This window comes from Chenopodium quinoa, unplaced genomic scaffold (assembly GCF_001683475.1).
Source record: "Chenopodium quinoa cultivar QQ74 unplaced genomic scaffold, ASM168347v1, whole genome shotgun sequence".
Lineage (NCBI taxonomy): Eukaryota > Viridiplantae > Streptophyta > Magnoliopsida > Caryophyllales > Amaranthaceae > Chenopodium > Chenopodium quinoa.
The window spans coordinates 2,891,246-2,915,595 of NW_018745323.1; the positions used below are offsets into that span (position 1 = coordinate 2,891,246).

Below are 24,350 nucleotides of genomic sequence, written 5' to 3' on the forward strand. Positions count from 1 at the left end.
ATTTACTTCGTAATTGGCTACAACTTAAATTTATAATCCTACATGGCGCGCTAAGAAAATTAAATCCTACGTGGCTCTCTAAAAAACTCGGGAAAAAACTTCCCTTTATATATATAACAAGTTTTGTGCCCCGTGCGAATAGAATTTTAAATTAACTTTTTTTTTATCTTATGAGGTCTATTTAAATCTATCCAATGTGGCGCGACACTTGGCGAAAAGTTAGAATGCCAAGTGTCGCAGCCTCGTGACCTGGCTAAAAGTTTAGCTTTATATATTAGTTACTAGTTTTGTGCCCGTGCGATGCCCGGATTGTTTAGTAAATTTAAAGATATATTTTAATCTATATGTCAAATTTTAAAACATATCATTGATACAAAATTAGTTAGAAATTGACGTGTTTTTGTGACGATTCAAACTTGTAGACATGTAATGACAAATAATAATAATATTGGTGAATTTTTTTTTTTTTTTTTGACCTTGTCTGAAATGACTCGTGACCCGACCTGATTGACAGGTCTATACACAGTAATAAAATTATATTAGATTGTGAAGTATATTATTTTAATTGATTAGAATATATTATAAACCATGGATGTGGTACATTTTGAACTAATTCCTTTGCTCCAAAAAAATATTATGATACAAAAATAAATTTATATGATAATTTATGACAGTAATAATCTATTTTTTTAATAAAATTATAATTCAATTTGTACATATGAAATATTGGTACTTTATCAAAAATAAAACTCTAAATTAACAATTTTATCCTAAAATTCTATCCAAATTTGATTGAAAATAAAATTCTAAACTATCTTTTTTATCCTACAAATTGAATTCTATATAATTCTATCCTACGTGGCACGACACTTGGCGAAAAGTTGGAACGCTAAGTGTCGCTATCTCGTCGCCTGGTTAAAAGTTTAGTTTTATATTTTCTATCCAAATTTGATTGAAAATAAATTTCTAAACTACCTTTTTTATCATACAAATTGAATTCTATATAATTTTATCCTACGTGGCACGACACTTGGCGAAAAGTTGAAACGCCAAGTGTCGCTGTCTCGTCGCCTGGCTAAAAGTTTAGCTTTATATATTAGTTATATGATATGATATTAGATATATATTAGATTTTAATTTTAATTTTAATTTTAATTTTAATTTTAATTTTAATTTTAATAATTAAATTTTTTCAATAAAAGACAAGCTCTTAACTAGATTGTCTTCATTACAGGGTTCAGAGGCGGCATGTGGCTCTGGATGGACAAATATCCACTACCTAATTAAATATTTAAATGATTGGATATTGGCTTACACCTACTTAATCAACTCATTTTCCATATCCAGTTTTTAGTTTTTTTAGCATTTTGACAATATATTAATCCATATACTCCCTTGGCTATAATATATTGTAATGTCTGTAGTTGTTAAATCGTATGAATTGTACCATAATGCATTTTGAATTATCATTCAAACAACTAATTAAAATTTAAAGGATTTTATTAATGATTGTACAAATAAAAATTTAAGGGTACATACCATACATGTTATACATTCAAAGTCTAAGCAGATTAGCCAATAACAATTTGACAATTTGAAAGTATTGCAAGAATTTGTGCATATAAACTAAATAATATTTTTGTTATTTTTTTTTATTTTTTTATTTTTTTTTTGTCACATATCACTTAGAAGAAATAGCTTATACTCCGTAATAATAATTATGAGGTATAAATAATATGAATCATTGAATTGATTCATAGTTGGTGACTATTCAAAAGAAAACAAATACTTCGTAGATAAATTATCATTGCATTTTGATTTTGTTCTCCAGTGATATCTATAATGTTACCAATCAATAGTTTATTGATGCTTTGAACATAACCTAGCTACAAGGTTATCAAACAAAATATAGTTGAAAGACTTGAAACTAATCAAATTCAGGAGTTTACTACTATCGTCAATTATACTTAAAACAAGGACATGGGTAATTGGGTAGCATGCCAATGTTGAATTCATTTATAAAATAATCTTCAAACTCAACTTGCATTTAAAAAGGGGTGGTGTTTGGTTGTTAGACCTCTTAAATTTTAGAAAAAAAATTAGAAAATAACATCACAAATTTTGTAAAAAAATGGATTATATATTTATACCACAAAATCTAAAATTTTTATTATAACACCATATGCATAAAAAAATCCCAAAAACTGGATTTCATGCACCAGGCCACCAACTAACAATTTTTTAGAGGGAATCTGTTAATGGGATCCACTATGGCCACTTGTCAATATGACATTGGTTTTAAAAAAAAAATTAAATTAAATACAATTTTATTTTTTTTTTAAAAAAAAGAAAAACCCTAAATCTAACCTTACCACCAGCCCACCACCGGCGGCCTAAACCCCACTACCGGCAACCTGCTCCCAGCCGTTGGGGACCGCCACCTAACCCTCATAGCTCAGTCGAACCCACCACTTAAACCCCATTGCTAACCAGCTGAACCCAATATAACCCCAAAACCACCACCTAACCTCCGATAAACCTAAGGGTGGCAATGGATCTGGACCCGATCCAGATCCGTTTTCACGGATTTGGTTCTTTAAATTTTGGACCCGACGGATCTGGGTCCTGCTGACAAAAACGGATCTGGATCTGGGTCTGGGCCCTAGACCCGGATCCAAATCCGTGGACCCATTTTTTTTATTTTTCCTATTAAAAAAAACTAAAATTGTTTGTTTCTTAATTAAAAATGTTGATAGTGTTAGTCATGATAAAGATTAACCCTTTTAAGAGATGAATTTTGGATGCTCATATTATATACATCATCGTTGTTTTTTCACTAGCTCATATGTAACATCGTATTTTTTTGTTGTTTATAATTTTAATTCAAAATATGAGTGTATAAGTTGGTTAAATTGGGGTTGAACTTAATAACCAACAACGTAAGTTTGAAATAATTTTTTTGACCCGAACATTACATTTATTGCAAAAAATTAGGCAAAATATATTGGACCCGTTTTGGACCCGGATCCGTTGGACCCAACGGATCTGGATTCGGATCTTCATTTTCTAGACCCGACGGATCCGGGTCCTCATTTTCTAAACCCGACGGATCCGGGTCGGATCTGGATCCTATATACAAAACGGATCTGGATCCGGGTCCATCCGGACCCGGTCCAGATCTGACCCGTTGCCATCTCTAGATAAACCCCTTTGCCCACCAGTCGAAACCTACTACAACCTCTTAACCGCCAGCTAACTTCCGACAAACCCTTTCGCCCACCAACCAAACCAACCCACCATAGCCTCATCGCGAATCACACCATAACCATTAATTGCAACCCACCATATCTTCTCTGATTCCCAATTGCAAAAACCATAACGCACCCTCTTCTCGTTCTCTCTCTAACCGCGCGCTCTGACAACCCTTTTTATGGTTGTAGTCGGAGCTAGGGTTTTAATTACGAGGGGATGTGGACTTGTAGAGGGTGGGGCTGGTGGGCGATTAGGTTTGACGGGGGCTGGTGGTGATTTCGAAGGTGAAGGTGGAGGTTTTGGTGAGGGTGGTGACTAGGTGGGCTTGTCGGCAATAGGTTGTAGAGCTGCCAGAGGTGAGGGTGGTGGTTGGGTTAGGGTTTAAAGTTTATTTTTTCTTTTTCTTTTAATTTTTTTAATCCAATAAGGTCCTGTTCTGTTCACCTTATTTTCACTTATTTTAGGGTTAATAAATTCAGATAATTTCAAATAAGGGTTAATAAGTTCATATAAGTTCAGATAAGTTGTGATAAGGGTTAACCAGGGCTACCCAAGTTTATTTTATAACTAAAATAAGTTCTAATAAGTTCAAATAAGATCAGATAAGTTCAGAAAAGTAAAAATCAGGTGAATAGAACACACCCTAATAGAATAGTGATACGTGTCCGTTCTAAGGCCCACTAACGGATTTTTTTGGATGATTTATGTTAAGTGGTGGTGAAATTCATGTTTTTGGTTTTAATATGGTGTTATAATAAAAGTTGTAAATTTTGTGATGTTATAATCCAATTTTTGATAAATTTGTAGTTTTATTTTCTAATTTTTACTAAATTTTATTTCAATATACTTCCTCCGTTTTTTTTTATTGCATCATAGGAGATTTCACGCTTGCCAATGCATTACTTTAGCTATTAATATCATTAATTATACCTTTGTAAAAATTATAAAAAATTAATATTTGGAAAGTAGATTTCGAGATGAATCTAATTAGATCCCACATGACTATGTTTTTCTTTACGAATAAATCACAAAAGATAGTCAAAGAAAATTATGTGAATAGTGTAAAAGTCAAAGTGATGCGATAAAAAAAGAACGGAGGAAGTACTAAACATTTACCATGGAACCTCAATTATGGGGAATTTAGTTGGCTCACTACTCGCTAGAAGTAGTTGGTCTCATGATTTCGTGAGACAGAGAGAGAAAAACAAAACTTCAGTCTCAAATTTGCGACTCATTATCACAAGTTGAACCTTCTCAATTTTCTGCCATTTGATACGGAGTAAATTCTTGGTGGATAAAAGTCATTATTTCTTGGTTTTTAGTTTTTTACAATCAAAATTGTCATTTCCGTATTGGTTTGAATTATTGGGTTTATTAAGAGCTAATTATATTGACGTCTTTCTTATAAAAAAAAATAAATAAATTATCGTCTTGTTTACTTCACCTATATATGTACTGTATTGTTTAGTTACTTTACTATATGTATTCTGTACTATGTATAAATGTATGAGTGTAACATTATTTTATAAAATTTTTTATGTACCACAAAGTCCACAATGCAGTAATAACCATAACTAAGTTTTTTCTTAATTTTTTTTGAAAAGGTAAAAAGAAATAAATATTGAAAACCCTTCTCACAAACAAACTAGAGTTATTACGTATTTAGATTTATCAATATCAAATGGCTTATGCAATCTACTGCGCGATTTGTTTTTTGTTATATGGAGTATTTTTATTAGAAAAGACTAGAGTATATAGGACGGAGAAGAATACAGTATTATGGAACATTAGTCCATTTTAAAAGAGAGAATTCATCTATTAAAGACAATGTATGTCCCCTAATACGGTAATACTCATGCAACTAGGAATTTAGGAAGCATTGATATTGTATAAAATTTTTGGGGAAGCAATAAAAAGTTTAACAGACATTCTGATCCGTGAATGTGGTTAGCTTCATTATTTTATCACTTCGATTTTTTTTAGTTTAGTTTAGCAAATACGGAGTGGACTTACTTTAATTAAGCAATAAATAGATGTGAATGTGAGTATGTGACACCTGAAAATACTCCTACTAGGCTATTGCTACTTCGTATTTTAATAGTACTCGTAAGTTTTAACAACCCTTGCATATTTTATACGAAGTACTTAATTCCCTGCCACGATATTCATAAATCTATTGAGCTAATGAGTTTGAAATGAAATTTATTTGATTAAAGGTTTATTGATTGCCAATGTGTTACTTAGACGAAAAAAAAAAAAATCCTTATAAACAATTTTGATATAAATAAGAAAAAATATATTTATATGAAATCATATTAGATGGATTATTATTAATGTATCGATTTTGATGATCAAAAATTTTAAAATTGCTACTGTATAATGCGTAGTTGAAGATATCTATATCTATATCTAGTCAAACCAATATCACCACATGTCACACTTCCCTTTAATTTGTTTATTTTTTATTTATTTATTTTTTTATCTAATTTTACAAAACACTTAGGAAATCATGTTATGGACAACTTTGAAATAAACGAAGGTAGTATATTAAAATAAGTAGTCTTAAAGTTAATTCAATATAAACATTATGAAAGCAATCAAAGTTCACCGATTCCTCTCCCTTTCGATTTTTATATACTTGTATGTTGAATAAGATTAACATATAATAAACAAAAACGTATTTTTTAAATGTAAATAATCCGTACATCGCACGAGTTAAAGAGTTGATATTTAAATATAATATTAAAATAAATAGTAATGAAATAAAGGAAGTACTACTATATTTTAATTTTGTCGTAATGCATGTAAAGCTACAATGCGTGTTAAGACCATCAACCCTGAGTAAACTATGGTGGATTGGTGGTAGTGGCAGTTATGAGTAATTGGACTATAGGAGTATTAATCTTGGATTAAACAGTTAGGTGAGATGGTATGAAATATGAATATATTATAGTTAGCTTAATCCATTTTAATACGAAGTAACATATAAATACTACTCTTAAAATAATTAATCCTACTTATATTTTTTTTTCTCTAATTCTCTCTCAATTAGCTCATTTAATAACAAAAATCATCACAATCAATAAATAATCCAAAATCAAAAAACCAAAAAACAGAAGCAGAAAACAAAAGGAGTACCAAAATATTGAAACTGACATCCGAAGACTCATAAATTGACTCTCACAAAATAAATCTTCCCTTTCATTTCCTTTTCCCTCAAAATAAAAAAAATAAAAAATAATAATTCAAAAAAATCTTCCTCAATTTCCGACGCTTTTAATTTCTTTCCCCATAAAATGACGAAACTTCCGACGCCGGCGACTGTAATCCCGGCGACGCTAATCGACGACGAAAAACCCCTCGAAGAACAACTCTCTGAACCAATTGTACTCGCTGAACGAGTTCGCGAGTTAGCCAACGAGTCAACCTCCTTCATACACGACTGCTGTGAACTCGCTAAATACGTCGACCGTCTCGCCCACATGCTCCGCTCACTCGTCCGCTTCACCACCGCCAACTCCTCCGCAATCTACGACCGCCCTCTCCGTCGCATCTCCGCCGAAGTTTCTCGAACCCTTCATCGGACCCACACCCTCGTCCGCAAATGCCGCCGTCGTAGCACCTTCTTCCACCGCCTCGTCAAACTCATCACCGCCGCTGATTTCCGGAAGCTTCTCTCTCTCCTCGACAACTCCGCCGCCGACTTACGCTGGCTTATTTCCGTCTTCCATGTCGACGCAAACGACGATAACGTCAATAACGACGACGTCGTTTTGTCTCTTCCACCAATCGCAAGCAACGACCCGATTTTGGCGTGGGTTTGGTCTTACACCGCGACTGTTCAAATGGGTTCTTCTCTACCCGCCCGAATCGAGGCGGGTCATGAGATCGGGTTTTTGGCCCGAGACAATGATCGTAACAAGAAGATAATTGTTGAAGAAGGTGGGGTTCCGCCATTGTTGAGATTATTGAAGGAAATGAACTCCGCCGAAGCTCAGATTACAGCGGCAACAGCGTTGTATAATGTTGCTAATGATGGAGATAGAGTTAGGGTTATTGTAGATTGTTTGGGTGTTCCTTTGATTGTTCAAGTTTTGGGGGATTCTCCTATGAGAGTTCAGGTTAAGATGGCGGAATTGGTTGCAAGGATGGCTGAATTTGATGGTGGTGTTGCTAGGGAGGAGTTTGGGAGGGAGAATGTGATTCGTCCCTTGGTGTCATTGCTTTCGTTCGAGATGTTGGAAGACGAACCCGAATTAATGAAGAAGAATCATCATAGTATTCACTCTATTGTTCAGATTAATAGGGAGAAGGAGAGGCTAGGAGGAGAGTCATGGAAACCGAAGCTGAATTCGAGTTATTCGTCGTTTTCATCGTTGTATTCGGATGTTGGGGTTAGTAAAGGAGGGCAGACTAGGAAGGGAAGAGGGAATGAGAGTGCTGAGGTTAAGATGGAGCTTAAGATTAGCTGTGCTAAGGCACTTTGGATGCTTTCTAAGGATAGTGTTATAAACAGTCATAGGATTACTGAGACAAAAGGGTTGCTTAGTTTGGCTAAGTTGATTGAGAGGGAAACTGGGGAGTTGAGGAAGAATTGTGTGATGGCTGTAATGGAGATCACATTGGCTGCTGAGTCGAATGCTGACCTTCGCAGGTCGGCTTTCAAGACGAGCTCCCCTGCTGGTAAGGCAGTGGTGGTGCAGCTTTTGAGGGTGATCAAAGAGTCTAGTGATCCTGTTTTGCAAATTGCTGCTATAAAATCGATTGGGTGTCTGTCTAGGACATTCTCTGCTAAAGAGACTCGAGTAATCGGGCCTTTGGTTGAGCAGCTTAGCAGGAATAATCATGAGGTTGGTACTGAGGCTGCTGTTGCTCTAGCAAAGTTTGTTGATCCGGAGAATTTCTTGTGTCATGAACATTCTAAGGCGATCATCGAGTTTGATGGGGTAGTTCCTTTGTTGAGATTGCTTAGGGAAAGCGAGAGGGCTCAAGTAAATGGATTGGTTCTCCTTTGTCACCTTGCTATAAACGCTGGCAACAGCGAGGCATTAGAACGAGCTAGGCTTCTGACCGCCCTAGAGGGTACTGATCGAAATCTTACTGCTCAGTATCCTCAGTTGAGAGAATTGATTGTCAAGGCTATGTACCATCTTGGTCTCTACCATGGAGATGCTCATCCTCTTAGACAAACTTCGATGCGTGTTTAGATATAAAAAAAAGGACTTTTTCGTGTAATGTAAATAGACATTCTGGAAAAATAGTTTTGTAATAATGAGTTGACAGCCTAACTAGCAAACAGGCAGCAACATAACAAAATATCATGGATTCAGACAGTGTGTTTCTAGCTTCCAATTTGTATTTTTGCTCTATAATAAAGGCCTTTACTTTGGGAAGGTAGTGACATGTATGCTTGAAGAACAAAACAAGCCTCATGGACCACTGTCAACTTGGAGTAGCCCGGTTGCAAATTGCAATTGCTACAAAATCAGTGAACAACTCAGCACATGATCAAAGGAAATATCAAGTTTGTATACCAATAGTTTTACATTTGTTGTTTTCTAGGATGATTTTTGGTGAAAATAGTATAGTGCACTCGGAAAGAACATTAGACATATTTTAAAGAACATGGGCAAAAAAAAAAGAACATGCTAGTCTTTGAAAAAGAACATACCTGTGTTTGACAAAAGAACATGTTTGTGTTTGACAAGAACATGACATTACAAAGAAAATAAAGTCTTTACAAAAAGAACATGTTATTTTTCATGGTTATTTGGGTGGTTAAACGTGTTTGAAAAAGAACATTATATTTGACAAAAAAGAACATGTTCGTGTTTGACAAAGATATAGGTGATCATTGGGCGGACCGGGCCAAGGTTAAAAAATCAACTCACTTCTCGAGTCGGGCCAAGTTTTGGGCTAAAGTTTTTGTGCCCAAAATGGTCCGGCCGTGCGGGCTTTTCTTGTTGAGTATAAAAAATCAACTAAAATGCATAATAACGCAATCCCAAACCCGCCCAAAAATTTAAATTTACGGGCCGGGTCTGACCGAATTTGGGGGTGAAAATTTTTTGCCCAAAACCCGTCCAAAATCAAGCCGGGTCGATCTAAGTTTGATTACCTCTAACCAAATAACATAAAGTCTTTATAAAAAGAACATGATAATACAGTAAAGAACATGTTCTTTTTTCTAGTTACTCGGGAGATTGATTTTTTTTTTTTTTTTTTAATGTACGTACATACATTAAAGAACATATTGTATAATATAAAGAACATATAGTTCAAACTCAAAGAACATATTAATTAAATTTAAAGAACATGTTATGCTCACGTTCTTTATAAATATCTATAATGTTCTTTTTTTCGCCCATGTTCTTTTAAATATACCTAATGTTCTTTCCGGGTGCACCATGCGCATGGTGCACCCGGATGCACCAACCATACATTAGATTTTTGGAGTGTAGAGTTGGCAAATTCATAACTTTTATTCACTTTTATTACAACAATCGTAATACAAGCCTAATAAGTTATAAGTTAATGAATAGGACAGTGTTCTATTCATTTCAACGTCTTCTAATACATATTAAATTTTGAATTTAATAAAATCAAAATAACTAAGCAAAATCAAGTTTCTAATTGAAGTTAAGTGTACGAAATTGATTGTTTGGAAAGTTAGAAACAACAAAGTCTTAGCACAGTCAAATAAATTAAGAAGCAATAACAACCAAAATACCAAAGCACAATAAATCGTTATTTAAAACCATTACAAGGCAAAATTTTAAATCTTCTAAAGCTAAATCCAATTTTTCTTCTAAAAAAATTACGAACTAAGGGTCTGTTCACATTTACTTAATTTCAGTTCAGTTTAGCTCTAATTAGTTCAGTTCAGTTCAACTCTAATTAGTTCAGTTCAGCTCAGCTCCTAATTTTCCTCTCTCATAAAATATTCATTTTATCTCAATTCAATTCAACTTAGTTCAGTAAATGTGAACAGACCCTAACTCGTGAGTATAAAATCTAATCTTAACAAAGTGCAGTTAGTGTGTCAAGCCAAAACCACTATGCTCCGCCATTTTCCAAGTCTCATTTATGTACATCAAATGTATATATCCATTTTTCAGATTTTATTAACAAAAAAAATATTAATTAAAACTTATACTACGTAATTTTCAAAAAATTTGTGGGTTCAATGAACCCCCCTAAATTCGCCCCTGCTTGGATAATTCCTTAAAATAGTGTATAAATGGTATTAATTTGGAAATACATACCAAAATCATGTGTCGATGTAATTAATGTTTATTTCAAGTTAATTATTTAAGTTTTAATTATCTTACCCAAAGCCCCGGGCTTTTTTTTTTTATGACTTAGGTACCGTTCTCTTCAGCTTAGTTTCAGTTTAGTTCACTTAATTTCATTTTTTTTTCATCTCCAATCAATTCAATTCAATTCAGTTCAGTTCTTAATTTCCTTCTCTCGTAAACAATTTAGTTAAGCTCAATTTAGTTCAATTCACCTCATTTAAACTCTAATTAGTTCAGTTAAACTCCAATCAGTTCATTTCAATGAATCAGAATAGGCCATTAACGTTTGCCATATTCGTAATATGTTTTGCAAGTAAATTGAGTCGGGACTAGCAAATAAAACCGAGGGAGTACCACATAATCGCAAATAACAAGCCCGAAGTCACAACTAGGGCTGGCAAACCCTGACCCGACACGAAAACCCGACCCGAACCCGATCCGAAGTTACTGAGAGAGACCCGAACCCGACCTGAACCGAACCTGAACAACCCGAATTCGACCCGATTTGACCCAAATTTCATATTTCGTAATAATATTAAGTTTTACACTATTTTTAATAGTTTCTAAGCATAACCCGAAATCGACCCGAAATCTGACCCGAATTGCCACCCCTAGTCACAACACGAAGCCTGATACACCGTTCAGCTGCCTCCGTCAACAATCAACCTCCATTGACAGAGAAAGCACTCAACTCTCATATTTCTCAACTTCTCAGGTACTCTTTTTCTCTCTAATTCATATATTTTACCCCTATTTTCTTCTAATTCTTGCCCCTAATTCATATTTGGTGTTATTTATTTTTGCTTTCTTTCAATTTTTCGCTAATTTGTTTATTATTAATTACTTTGCATTTGTTATTATGCAACTTCATATACTCAGAAAATCGGTTCATATAGTTTCAAATTTAATGTTTAATCAAGAAGAAATAAGTTCTGGGCATTGCTATGCTAATTGCTAATCGAAAAACTCCTTGCTTTTTCCTATTTGGATTGATGCCCACCACCTGTTCGATGAAATGACAGTAGAATTGTAAGATGAAATGGCTATTAGATTTAGACTAGTTATGGGTTTTGATTTTATATGCTAGAATTGGAAGATGATAAATTGGAGTTTAGAATACTTTTGGAAGTTACAAAGATCTTGGGGGAACTATCCGTGATGTTAGTTTAAACCGAGAAACACAATTTATATAAACTATTTTACCTGCTTTTAAAAACTAGCCGTGATTCTTCCGGTTGCAACTGCAAGTGTGGAAAGAGTTTTCTTTTTTTTCCCTCGATGACAATTTTGAAAAATAAATTGCGGAATAACATGATGGACCAGTTTTTGAATGGTTGTTTAGTTATATTTATTGATAGGGACTTGTTTTTGCAAGTTAATGCTGATGATGACGATGTAATTAACCGATTCCAAATTGTGAAAACTCGTCGAGTGCAATTGTAAAATTTTATTTGAAACTTGAGTACTTTCTCTCTTAGTTATATGTAATGTAATACGATTTATGTAATTTTTTATTTTTTTTAATATTGAACTTTTTTTTTCTTCATTGAATAATTATACAAGTAATATTTTTAATTGAGTTCATACCCCCATTCCCCAAATCCTGAGATTTACCACTGTTTTGGCCTTTTGGGGCCAGTAATTTTGTATCCCACATTTATTAATCTTTATTTTATGCTATACTAAATTTCTTTTCTTATATTTGAATTTTTTTAGGTTGCTCTTTGAAGAAATAGAAAGAATATGAATGAAAATGTAACACAAGTCCAGCAACAACTCACTGAGCTTGAGATTGAAGCTGAACATCTGATTTTGGCACGGCTTCAGGTCAGTATTATGTCTAAGCCTTGTTTTTCTATTCCATTTGTTAGTTTTAAGCTTTATATGCCTGGTCATATAATTTATTTTTAGCATTCTTGCTGTTTGATTGTATTGTCAATGTTTTTGTGCTAGTTGTAAGGCGCGAATGTGATAATTTATGGTTCATCCATGTTTTAATGCCTTGTTATGTTGTCGCTTTCTATTTTATATTGATGGAATTTGTTATGAGGGTAATTTGGACAAAGTTTAATGGTGATGAGTTCACTACTTTATTATTGTGATCTGTAATTAATGGGGGTGCTTTTTACTGCAACAAGTGCATCATTCATTGTGTTTGCATTATGATTACGCCATGTTTGTGGTCTTTTACAAATTGATCTTGTATCTGAAGCCTTGTTACCATTAGTCTTTTATGGAGTGTGATTGTGGTTGTTTGAGATCATCTTCAGATAGCTGATTTGTTTTGGAGTATTGTTGAGCTCACACTGTCAGGTTTGTTTGATGATAACAATGGGTTTATGAATGACCAAGCTGATTTGTGAAAAAGCATGGTCTGTTGTCTGTGTTTAAGGTAGTACTTTACCCGACTCCATGTGTTATCTTTTCGCATTTGTTCTGTCCAGGTTACTTAACTGACTAGGATGCTTAAGTTTGATGGTCATGTTATTAGGAAATATCGTTGTCAATGTTTACATGGATATTTGATTTTCATATTGGATATAGGGTCAATTGGAAAGTAGAAAAATCTGTCATCTTAATTATTAGGCTGCATCTGAGATCAACCCTACCCCCCCCCAACACACACACACACACAAAGGTGAAATTGTGGACCCTTTGGAAGCATTGGGGTAATGTGTTGGTGGTAATGCTGTACCGTCTTGATTTTCAAGATACTTATTTAGTACAGAGTAGTAGTCCCTGTGCATGACCATTGGATTATTTTTTTAACCCCTACTTTATTTTATGTTTTTTGACATGATAGAATGCCTGTTCGTGTAATTTTGTTGAAGTGGTAAATCTTGAAATGGTATTAAAAGTTGTTTCTTGATTAAAACAGATGTTACATCTGAAATATTTGTTTGATTTTTACACTTTTTTGTAAAAACTTGTGCTACTTACTTTTGCAATCCAAAATTTCAGCTTGATTAGTTAGTAGTGTGCTAGGTGCCCATAAGAGTTGTTCCAGTTGGAATGTGCACCACTTTATGAAATTTATTAGAGTAAAGCTAGTTACATAATACCTCAACCCCCATCCCCAAGAAAAAGGAGTTTGTTTTCTCATTGTGAAGATGTAGGTTGTGGAAAATGACAGGTTAAGGAATGGGAACAGGGAGGCATTAACAGCACTTAGGAAGAAGGCACGTACAACAAAAACTAGTGTTCCTTCTCCATTTGAGTCTATTATGAAGGAGATTGGAGGGCATGGTTCCAAGACATTAGTTCAAGAAGTTTGTCCAACCTGTGGAAATCATGATGCGACTGAAAATATGTGGATGATGTTCCCTGGAACAGATGTCTTTGCTCAGGTTCCATTTCATGCTGCTCATACCATATTAGAGGAAGGTGTGTTATTGCATTCTCTTCTATTGACATTATTAGTCTTCTTGTTCTGTTTACATGTTAAAGTGACTAAGTGAAATCTATCTGATAAGGTTAGGTTGGGATAATATTAACTCGTAGCTGTCTAGTATAAATCCTTGAACTCTTGCACTAATTTGCATAAAATGGCTGACTGTGAACTCTAGAATCTTATCAACTGAAAGCTTGCTAATCATTTGCAACCCTGAAGTCTTGAGTTGCCTGGGAAATTTTCTGGGCTAGTTATTTATCTATGCTACTTAGATTCAGGCACTTGTGTCTGACACAGGTACAAAACCAAGTGCCAGACAAGACATGATAATCAGTAGTATTAGATCTGATCACTAGCTTCCTTTAATGTTCTGAATGCATTACTTATTATGATCACAATAAATAAAAAATAAAAAAAAGTATTTATGTCTCTCTATCTCTTCACCTCCTCACAGATTACGAAAGTTCTAGCATAGGCAACCAAAGGCTGAATCTATGTTCGGGCATTGATAATCTGCACCATACCATCTTACTCCACCACATTCTTTGCCCTTGCCCTAATAGCTCAGTAAAAATGCTTCCAATTGTATACTTAGGCCCTGATCTCCTATATAACCTTGCCAAGCCAAGCTCGGGTCATGCTTAGTTTTACAAATGCACTTCTAGGCCAACTAGAGCTAATAGAGAAATTTGACAGAGAATGAACTCAATGAAGTGTCCATATCCATGTCTGAATGCTTAGGATCTGACTTGAATTCTTAAGGTGGATTGAAAAGTTTTGAGAAACATAGCTTTGAATTTGGCCTTACTCTTGGTGAATTCATCTAGTAATGGCTCAATACAAGTTGGGAAATTCGACAGAGACTCGCTGACCTATTTTATATCATATGTTTTAGAAAATTTCTTTCATCATGTGCTATGTGAAAATAAGGATTTACTTTTGTCGTCTATGGTACTCTTGTACTTCAAAAGAAGTTAACAACATACAAGAGACCACTATATTATTATAATCAACATGTTATAAGCTTATAACATGTTTATGCTATTAGGTTTTAGTGTCAACCCTTGCTGAAACAGACTTACAATTTACAATTATATATCATAAAACTGGGGTGGAGTGACTTTTATTTTGAGGGTGAATGTGGAACCTTATAGAATATAAGGAACTTTTAATGCCTCAAAGTAAGTCACTATATAATTCTACCACACCAATTGTTTTTATTTTACAGCAGCTAAGCTGTAATGCTATTTGAAAGATAAACTAGGACATTGTTGATGGAGTAATGTCTAATTTGATTATTTTGTTATTGTTGTTGCAGATCAAGAAAGGCTCGACTCTGAAATGAATGAGCTGCAGACTCTTGTCAAAGAGAAGTGTCTAATAATCTCAGACAAGGGTGCTATTGCCGACAAGATTAGCCCAGGGATACTTAGGTCTTTAGTGACATTAACAGACAAAAAATAAACATTTGTGACAAAATTAACTAGTTTTTATCCTATATTCTGCATAATCTGATTTTGTATATCTAATTATCTATCCAACAGTATTCAAAATGGTTTTAGTTCACAAAAGGAGGCCCTCTACTGTTTTTGCAGCCTAATGAGTGTCGCAATTTTAGGGTCTTTTTTTAATTTTTTTTTTTAATATTTTTATTTTTAATAAATTGCAATTTTAGGTTTTTGTTGATTAAAAAATAACTTTAACCTATAATAATCAGAAATGTTATCAAAAGTTGCTATTTTTTTTTTTTTTTTTTTTTGGGGAGTTGCTGTGCAATCCAATCTAATTTCTGAGCAAACTACTACATATACTGTAAAAATTTTTGCGTAAGATCCATCCAATTAACATTGATCTAAAAAACAAAATCTGAACGAATAGTTTGCTATTAGAATATTAATCTGAAAGAATAGTTGCTGCATTACCATGAACATTTGAATTTAAAGTTAAGCTTGTGAGATCCACTTTCAAGCAATGGTAAAAAGTTATTAGATTTAAGAAGGAAAGGCCAAAGGGTTTATATAATACAGCCTCTTATATCACTTGAGGAGTTGAGGCACATTTTATGAAAGAACATGCACTAGTATTTGAGTTGTAACTTACTGCTTACATGATTTACCTCAAATGACCAAGTGTGAACAATGAGGCATAGCTCCTCCGCAGAAGGGAGCAAATCGGAGACAGGGGAGGGGGATTTTACAAAAAGTCGTCCATAAATTCTGGTCAGCGCGATGAAGGCAATGCACGCCAATTTTCAGCAAGACGCATAGCACGATCACGTGAATTAACTGATAGTTGTTGCACAATGACATCTTTCACATGAGAGGCACCAGTCTCCCCTGCACGGCTAGCAAGTTCTAGATAGACAACAGCTTTTGGCAACTCCCCTTCCTGCCAAGGAGCAGCAGAAGAATTCTCAAACTAAATCCTAATGCAGATTTTGGCTAAAGATTAAGCAATAAGATATAAGAATACACACGAGAATCATGTTAGTTGATGTGGGAGCACGCTCGTCATCCACCCTTGATGTGTGTTTTTGGCTTTTTTTTTGGGGGGGGGGGGTGGGGGTGAGTATTGTAGGCAGGGGGTTATCAGCGGCTGAATGAGATGGGGTTATAATTTAAATTGGTGGCCCAGCCCAAGGCCCATGGGTACAAGTAAAAAAAACACAATTAAACACACAAGTTTTTGCGAAGGGAGATGCTACATACCGAGAAAAGATTAAGTCCATGCTCAAATTGTGCTTTACTATGACCATGATCAGCAGCCCGCTTCATCCATTTCTTCGCTTGTGGATGACTTTTGGCAAACCCTTCACCAACTGAATAACAGAGTGACACATTGTACATAGCTCGAACATATCCACCCTCTGCAGCCCTGAGGTACCACTTCGCCTACTCAAAATAAATTATAAAGATCAATCATGTGTTGTGTCTTGTAACTAACAACCTTGAACTGCATCTCAGAAGTTTTGCCAACACAATACTATTTCTTTAGGTTAACACCGGTTGTACTGCAAGAAGTAATAAATCAAAAGTTTAAATACGGTAAAATAAATCCGTACAGCTTCTGGCAGATTTCGCTCAATCCCACGCCCATGATGCAAACACAGTGCTAGTTGGTACTGAGCACGGACATGTCCAGCAGAGGCAAATTGAAACAACCACTTGACAGCTTCCTTAGGATTTGCAAAGTCAGCTACATATACACAAGCATGCATATAAATCAATTAATGCACAATTCAAACATTCAAAAGCATTTTTTCCACACTTGTACCACTGTATCACATTTTCACCATTGTTAAGAAGCAGAAGCTTAAATAGGTTTTCAAATTTTCTCAGCTGAACGAAAAAAAAAAAAAAGAGTTTGCTCGTTGTTCAGGAAAATTATTTCAAAATACCCGAGGATAATGACATAGCAAGTATTTGTACTACAAATTTACATTGCAGAAGCCAGAGGACAAAGTATGTTGATCACTTGATCCTATTTGGAGATATGAGACCATAATTGAACCACAGAACTCAAATCTCTGGTAAGCGGTAACTAGGTCTTATCATTTGTGTTATGAACTGATTTTCTGATTGTAAATATTATATTACTAAGGATTAATAAAGGTGAAAGCTTTATATTTTGATTGATAATGGAGAAAGGATTACAAAAGATAGGTTTAATAGCTTAAGGCTATCACTCTCCAACAGTGAGTTTAGCTCACAGCTCTCTAACAATGGCTTTAGGCCATAACCCTCCCGAAGGTTCACACCAACTTTCTGCCAATTCTCTTCTCCTTCCCTCTCCCTATTTATTTATATTTTCTAAGATGATTCTAGATGGTTTTTCATTTTTTGTGCCCATGTGGCATCTATTGGTTCCTTGCATGATTTCCCTTATGTAATACATTTGATGACCACTAACATACTAAACTACCCATAAATACCTCTTTTCCAAAGTCAGTTCATTACAATTTGCAAACAAATAATAAAGTGCATCTCCAATAAGGCCCTGTACTTTTAGACTGAATAAAGCTGAGCTAGAAACAACTGAAACTTCAGCAAGCTTCAAAAATTATAAGGGTGAATCTATACCCTCTATGGCTCTATCCTAAAAAGATCAAAAGATAACTTTAAAGTTTAAACCAAGAGTTCAACTTAAAATATTTTCGAAACAAAATGAGACTTCTTACTCCCTTTGAAATGAATGATGCTTTTACAGTCACTTTCAACCACAAAACTATTGTATCCACACTCCGCTATAAGCTTCAAATTAAAAAGCACCGCTTTAGCTCCAGCCTCTATAATTTCTAATTCTTTTGCATTACATCACTGCAATCTGCACATAATAATGATATACTTGGACCGCACAATCACCCTCATTCCCATGCCACAATCTCCCAATCTGCCTGCACCAACTTCAAACTTTACAAAGCCAGGAAGCAGTCGTGACTTCCAGCTCTGGCCCTGGGCTTGAAAATGCCTATGGTCAACATAGCCCCTCTTTCTCTCACAGCTCTGCACATGTTTATTACCATAAACAACTCTTTGCAACAGATCATACACCACTTCAAATATTTAATAGTAAATATAACGTATAAGCACCCAAATTCCCCTGACAAGTAGCTAACAGCCACATCTCAAAGCTTTAAACAGATATTCAAATTATTCTCTTGCTCGCCTAGTCATTTTTACAATTCAAACTAACACAACTAACCCTCCACACTTCCTTAATAAACCAAGCTCCCTAAGTCCATGAACTACCGACTTCTCCATCAAACCACACACACTACAAACACATCTCACATCTCATGCTTAGAATTCTCTTGCACAACCGAAAACCTCTCCTTTGTAAGGAGTGAATAATGACAAACTAACACACAAAAAGATTAATTCTTAGAATCAAATCCAAAAGCCAAATCTAGCTTCTCCTTATCATAACCAAAATACCCCATAGTACTGTTATCAGGAAACACTGAAATACACAAAATTAAGGAACATTCCTCACATTTAAACCCAACAACCATTCTTACAATCCTCCATTTAATACCAAACTTGAAATTTTGTAACAAATAAACCCTACACCAGATGCATTCTATATCTTCACCTGTCAAAGCTCCAAAAACCACTAAATTTCACTCCTTTCTCACACTTCCACTTTCCTAATTTGAAAATGTGAAGATCACCTAGCTTAGTTGTTTTAAACGGCTTGGGATGGCATCTAGGACCAGATATTGAATCATGTCTACATTAATACCTTTTGTGGCTCTCTATACACCAGAATTAAACTAAAATTGTATAATATGAAATATAATAAAATAAACAAATTGGACAGGGTAATGACTCAGCTTAACATAGTCTCCCTTTCTCTCACAGTTCCAGCTTATTAGACTTATTACCATAGACAACTGTTTGCTACGGGGCACACACTAACCTTTTGAATATTTAACAGTTCCAAGCCCCCAAATTACCCTAGAAGTGGCTAAAAACCACAACGCCAAGCTCCTCCAAACAGATACCCATCCAAATCCAATCCCTTGCCTCCCCTAGATCATGTTTTGTATCCAAACTCAACCACTGAAGCTCCAAACTTCCTCTACAACAACTAACTCCCTAAGCTTTAGCTCAACCCCTCCTTTGTAAAGAGACCCTTATGACAACCTATCCACACAATAAGCTTAATTTATGTAATCACATCCAAAACCCAAACCTTGATTCTCCTTATCTTAGGCAATGAACCCCACAATTTTGTTAACCTTGTAAAACATAAAACATTAGAAATAAAGACACTTTCCTCCCATATAACTCCAGTAACCAATCTTTTACCACCCTACCATCAATACTCTTATGTAGTTTTGTTACTTTTGCACAATGTAACTCCTACACCAATGCATTTCTGCACTCACTTATCACAGCTCCACAAAACCACCATTTGTTTCAAAGCAATTTACATTCTACCCCTTTCTCACACTTAAACCATCCTATTTTAGAAACATGAATATCAACTAGCTTAATTGTTTAAGAATTGGGTGTTGGGGTAGTACCTAAGACCCGAGATCGAATCCCGTCTACATCATTACACTTCGCGACTCACTCTAGTACAGCAAAACAAACAAAACAATGCAAATTAAGAAACTAAAACAACAAAACTGATAGAAATTAGGGAGTTAATCACCTTGTAAGTAAGCAATAGCCAAATTACACTGACCAGAAGGATCACCAAGCTCAGCAACTCTTTTATATAAAGCAATCCCATCTTGTTTTCGACCCATTTCCCAATAAACCAAACCCGCATCCACCATAGCAAGACTCGACCCACGGGCCACCCCTTTCAAGAAAGACTCCAACGCCTTTTCCATGTCGACCCGAACTCCGGCCCGCCCATGTTTAAACCGCTTCCCCATCTCAACAACAACATCGCTTCCCTCAACGGCTTCAACCCGTCGTTCCATGACTTACACACCAAAGACGCTGCGTTTAAGTCTCGGTGAGAAAACCCAGATGCTATCTTATTGAGAAGATCGTACGGAAGGGATGAGAAGTCACGGTGGTGATGATCGGACGGTGAGGAGGTGATTCGGGCCTTGATCGGACGGTCGAGAGAGTGGGATTTGGAGAAATGGTGGTTTGCTGAAAATTGTTTGGAGATAGGGTGGTTTTTTGCTAGGGGAAGAGCGGTGAATGGAGAACCGTCGGATCGAAATGGCCATGTTTTTTGCTTCATTTTTGCAGGAATTTCAGGGGTTGGATTTGATGGGGCAGGTGAAATTGGCTGGTTGTGAATTTGTGAGTGAAGAATACAACTGAAGAAGATGAACAATTTCCATTTTTTTTTTTTTTTAATGTATATATATTAAACAATTTTCATCACATTGAATACGACAATTTAGTTTTGTTGTACATGTAACTTCTAATAGAGAGTAATTTTGGTCAAATAAGGCTCTAGGCCTTGGTCCAATAATAGTAGTTTTTATGGGCTGATCCAGAATGCTCAATTTAGATGAGGAACTTTCATAATTTAATGAGTTTTAGACTTTTAGCAGAGAAAACTTGATACCCAGTCAAAATTTTAGGTTTTGGACTTGAGATTAGTTGGGATTGTTATTTTGGATCAGGATTGGAATTAGGGCATATTCACATTTACTGAACTGAATTGATTGAAGTTGAGCTTAATATTTTATGAACGAAGGAAATTAGGAACTAAATTAACTTAACTGAAATTAAGCTAAAGTGAACAGGCCCTTAGTCCAACCGATTCCTTAAAAGATAATTAATTTAAATTGGGAAATATATATATATATAGGGGAGAGATCCGGTAAGAACCCCTCCTTATGTAAGAAACCTAGTTATATAAGAACCAATCTCATCCGTAGGATTAGATTAGGATGAGCGGTCAAGATTAAAACAAAAAAAAAAACTCCCCCAAAACCCTCCCCAAACGTTCATACTTTTCTCTCTCCTCAAACTTTCAATCCTCTTTACTTTCTCTCTCCTCAAATCTCAAAATCTAGCCCAAATTGCTGCAAAACAACCTAAATTGCTCAAATCAGGTACGTTTTTCTTTGATTTTGTTCTAATTTTATGAATTTCACATGATATTCAAGTCGATTTTGTGCTTTCAATCGCATGATGTTTGCAAATTGGCGATTTTGATTTTTGCGATTTGATTTTCATGAATTTTGCATGAGTTAAAGCCGATTTTGTATGTTTTTCTTTTCGATTTTGTTTAAATTTCTATGAAATTAGCATGATGTTCAAGTGGATTTTGTTTTTCTTTTCGATTTTTTTGAGTTCGATTTTTGAAAATTTAGGGCTCGAATTTAGGGTTCGATTTTTGCGGCTTTAGTGTTCGAATTTAGGGTTCAATTTTAGTTCGATTTTTGTTCGATTATTTTGTTCGATTTTTGCTCGATTTTAGTTCGAATTTTGCTTGATTTTAGTTCGATTTTTCTAATATTTTGATTTTTGTTCGATTTAATTAGTTCAATTTATGTTCGAATTATTTTGTTCGATTTTTGTTGTTTGTTTTCTGTCAATTTCGAACAGGCTTGTATAATGTTCTAGACTCTTTTTTTTTAAAATTATGTTCTAAACTCATTCTATTATGTTCTATGTTTAAATTAATGGATAATGTTCTAAACTCTTTTTTTAAAAAAATTATGTTCTAAACTCATTCTATTATGTCTACGTTTAAATTAATGGATACCCGACAACATAATCATAATGGAGGTGGATCTTTGATTTTTACGATATATAATTCCACGTTTTAAAAGCATTGCTAAATGCTGCTGAATTATTCAATGGGAAAATGTACCGAAGAAAATTCAATAATAGAGCATCTAGAACAGAGACAACATAAAATCAGTTATCATCCCGACCCATCGCTGTCAATTCGTTCATAATACGATGTGACATTACAATCAAAGAGGAATCATAAAAAAGGCGTAAAATTAGAATGTTGTCAAAATTTTGATTAATTATACTAGAATGTTTGGTTTTGATAGTTCATTATTAGAGTTCATATGAGATTGCAAATAATATGAAGCATTTGCTGGTAGTTGCACAAATTTAGTCATTTAGGTTAGTTCATGTAAAAATAAGAGTATTATAGTAAGATATTAGGTTAGCACTTGCAGTAGATAAATTTGCATAATATTTTATAGGAATGGAATCACTGGATGAACATCCAACTGTATATTTTCCTCTGTCAGACTGATGTAATTTACTTGATAACACTTCCTAGTAGTACTGTAGTAGTTGTGTTGGGTAATGTGTGAGTTATGGTGGTTGTTTTAGCAATAATTGAGGCATTTGAGTTTCTACATGTGATCGTTTTCCTCTACTTCTATGGGAGGGTAGTGTGTTGATCTATATCAAAAACCTATTAGCTCAAGTGGTAGAGCACTATGCAAACTGCATAGATGATGTAGGTTCGAATCCTACATAGGCTATATTTATAAATAACTATATAAAAAAAACTTAATCATCGTTCTTTCCTTAGAATAAATTTAGAAAAAATTAGATCATAATTCATAATGTTATAATTTAGAACATAAGAAATAATTTTAGAACATAGGGAAAAAAAATTAGAACATAGGCTCAAAAGATAGGTTTAGAACATATAAAGAATTGAAATTTAGAACATGGACGAAAAAACTAAGAATATAGGAAATGATTTTAGAGCATAGGGGAAAAAAATTAGAACATAGGCTCACAATATAAGTTTAGAACATAGGAAAAAGTTTAGAACATAGATTAAAAAAAAATTTAGAACATGAAAATGTAAAATTGAACATAAATCGAAAATCAAGCATAAATCTAAATTTAGAACATAGAAAAAAAAATTAGAACATAGGGAATAAATTTAGAACATAGGCTCAAAATATAGGTTTAGAACATAAAAAGAAATTTAGAACATACACGAAAAACTAAGAATATAGGAAATGATTTTAGAGCATAGGGGAAAAAAATTAGAACATAGGCTCACAATATAAGTTTAGAACATATGCAAAAGTTTAGAACATAGACAAATTTTTTTGAACATAGACAAAAAATTTAGAACATGGAAATATAAAATCGAACATAAATCGAAAATCAAGCTTTTTATGTTCTAACTTTTTTCTGCTTATGTTCTAAATTTTTGTTTGCTTATGTTCTAAATTTTTTCTGCTTATGTTCTAAAAATTTTCCTATTTTCTAAATTTTTATTCTATGTTCTAAATACAAACTCTTTAAAATTACAGAAATGTCATTACTAAGGGATCATTTTAGATGGTTGGATCAAAACAAATAAAGGGTTAAGACTGGTTCTTATATAAGATTGGGTTCTTATATAGAGGAGGGTTCTTACATGAGCCTTCCTCTATATATATATATATATATATATATATATATATATATATATATATATATATATATATATATATATATATATATTGTAAGGGTTTTTTTTTTCATTTCATTTTTAAGCTTCTAATACTTAAATTTTTATATGTATTATTATATTTTATTAATTTTGAGCTTCTAATACATTCAAATAAATATTCCGTCCTTTTTAAATATTTGCTTTATTTTTACTTTTTGCACTATTTATTTATCTTACTTTATTATTAATGTTTGTGATTTACATATAAGAAAAAATATGTTCTTGTGGGTACTTGTTGGAATTGTCTCAGATGCTATTGATCAAAGATTAGCATCAACATACGTGCTCAAGAGAAATGGAGCAAGTATTTAAAAGCGGAGGGAGCACTCTGTAATTATATTTGTCGGATAACCAATACCCAATCCAGTCTTAATTTATTACCTAGAATTAAAACAACAAGACCCAATTTCAGTTGAGAAACTATCAGCTTCTAATCATTCCAATTTCCCTACTCGGGATTTTTGCTCACTCCTAATTAGCAAATTTAATTCAAGCGCAAA

At 34.1% G+C, this 24,350-nt stretch overlaps 2 protein-coding genes and 1 pseudogene across 2 annotated transcripts; 2 read left to right on the forward strand and 1 right to left on the reverse strand.

The window, feature by feature from the left end:
* Positions 1 to 6,094: 6,094 nt before the first annotated feature.
* Positions 6,095 to 9,143, forward strand: LOC110712386 (ARM REPEAT PROTEIN INTERACTING WITH ABF2-like). Its single transcript, XM_021890846.1, has one exon. It carries the CDS (start codon positions 6,549 to 6,551, stop codon positions 8,457 to 8,459), a length of 1,911 nt encoding a protein of 636 aa, XP_021746538.1. The 5' UTR covers positions 6,095 to 6,548; the 3' UTR covers positions 8,460 to 9,143.
* A 1,978-nt stretch (positions 9,144 to 11,121) lies between these two features.
* On the forward strand, positions 11,122 to 15,815 carry LOC110712372. Its single transcript, XM_021890827.1, has 4 exons — positions 11,122 to 11,265; positions 12,267 to 12,377; positions 13,667 to 13,934; positions 15,260 to 15,815. Exons 2-4 carry the CDS (start codon positions 12,294 to 12,296, stop codon positions 15,403 to 15,405), a joined length of 498 nt encoding a protein of 165 aa, XP_021746519.1. The 5' UTR covers positions 11,122 to 11,265; positions 12,267 to 12,293; the 3' UTR covers positions 15,406 to 15,815.
* Positions 15,816 to 15,903: 88 nt separating this feature from the next.
* On the reverse strand, positions 15,904 to 21,857 carry LOC110712371 (annotated as a pseudogene).
* Positions 21,858 to 24,350: the final 2,493 nt, after the last annotated feature.

Excerpts from the sequence above, each read along its gene's own strand:
- LOC110712386 (XM_021890846.1), top strand. The coding sequence starts at position 6,549 with ATGACGAAACTTCCGACGCCGGCGACTGTAATCCCGGCGACGCTAATC.
- LOC110712372 (XM_021890827.1), top strand. The coding sequence starts at position 12,294 with ATGAATGAAAATGTAACACAAGTCCAGCAACAACTCACTGAGCTTGAG. Across the intron at positions 12,378-13,666 it reads TGATTTTGGCACGGCTTCAG|GTTGTGGAAAATGACAGGTT; the intron begins GTCAGTATTATG and ends GTGAAGATGTAG. Across the intron at positions 13,935-15,259 it reads TCATACCATATTAGAGGAAG|ATCAAGAAAGGCTCGACTCT; the intron begins GTGTGTTATTGC and ends TTGTTGTTGCAG.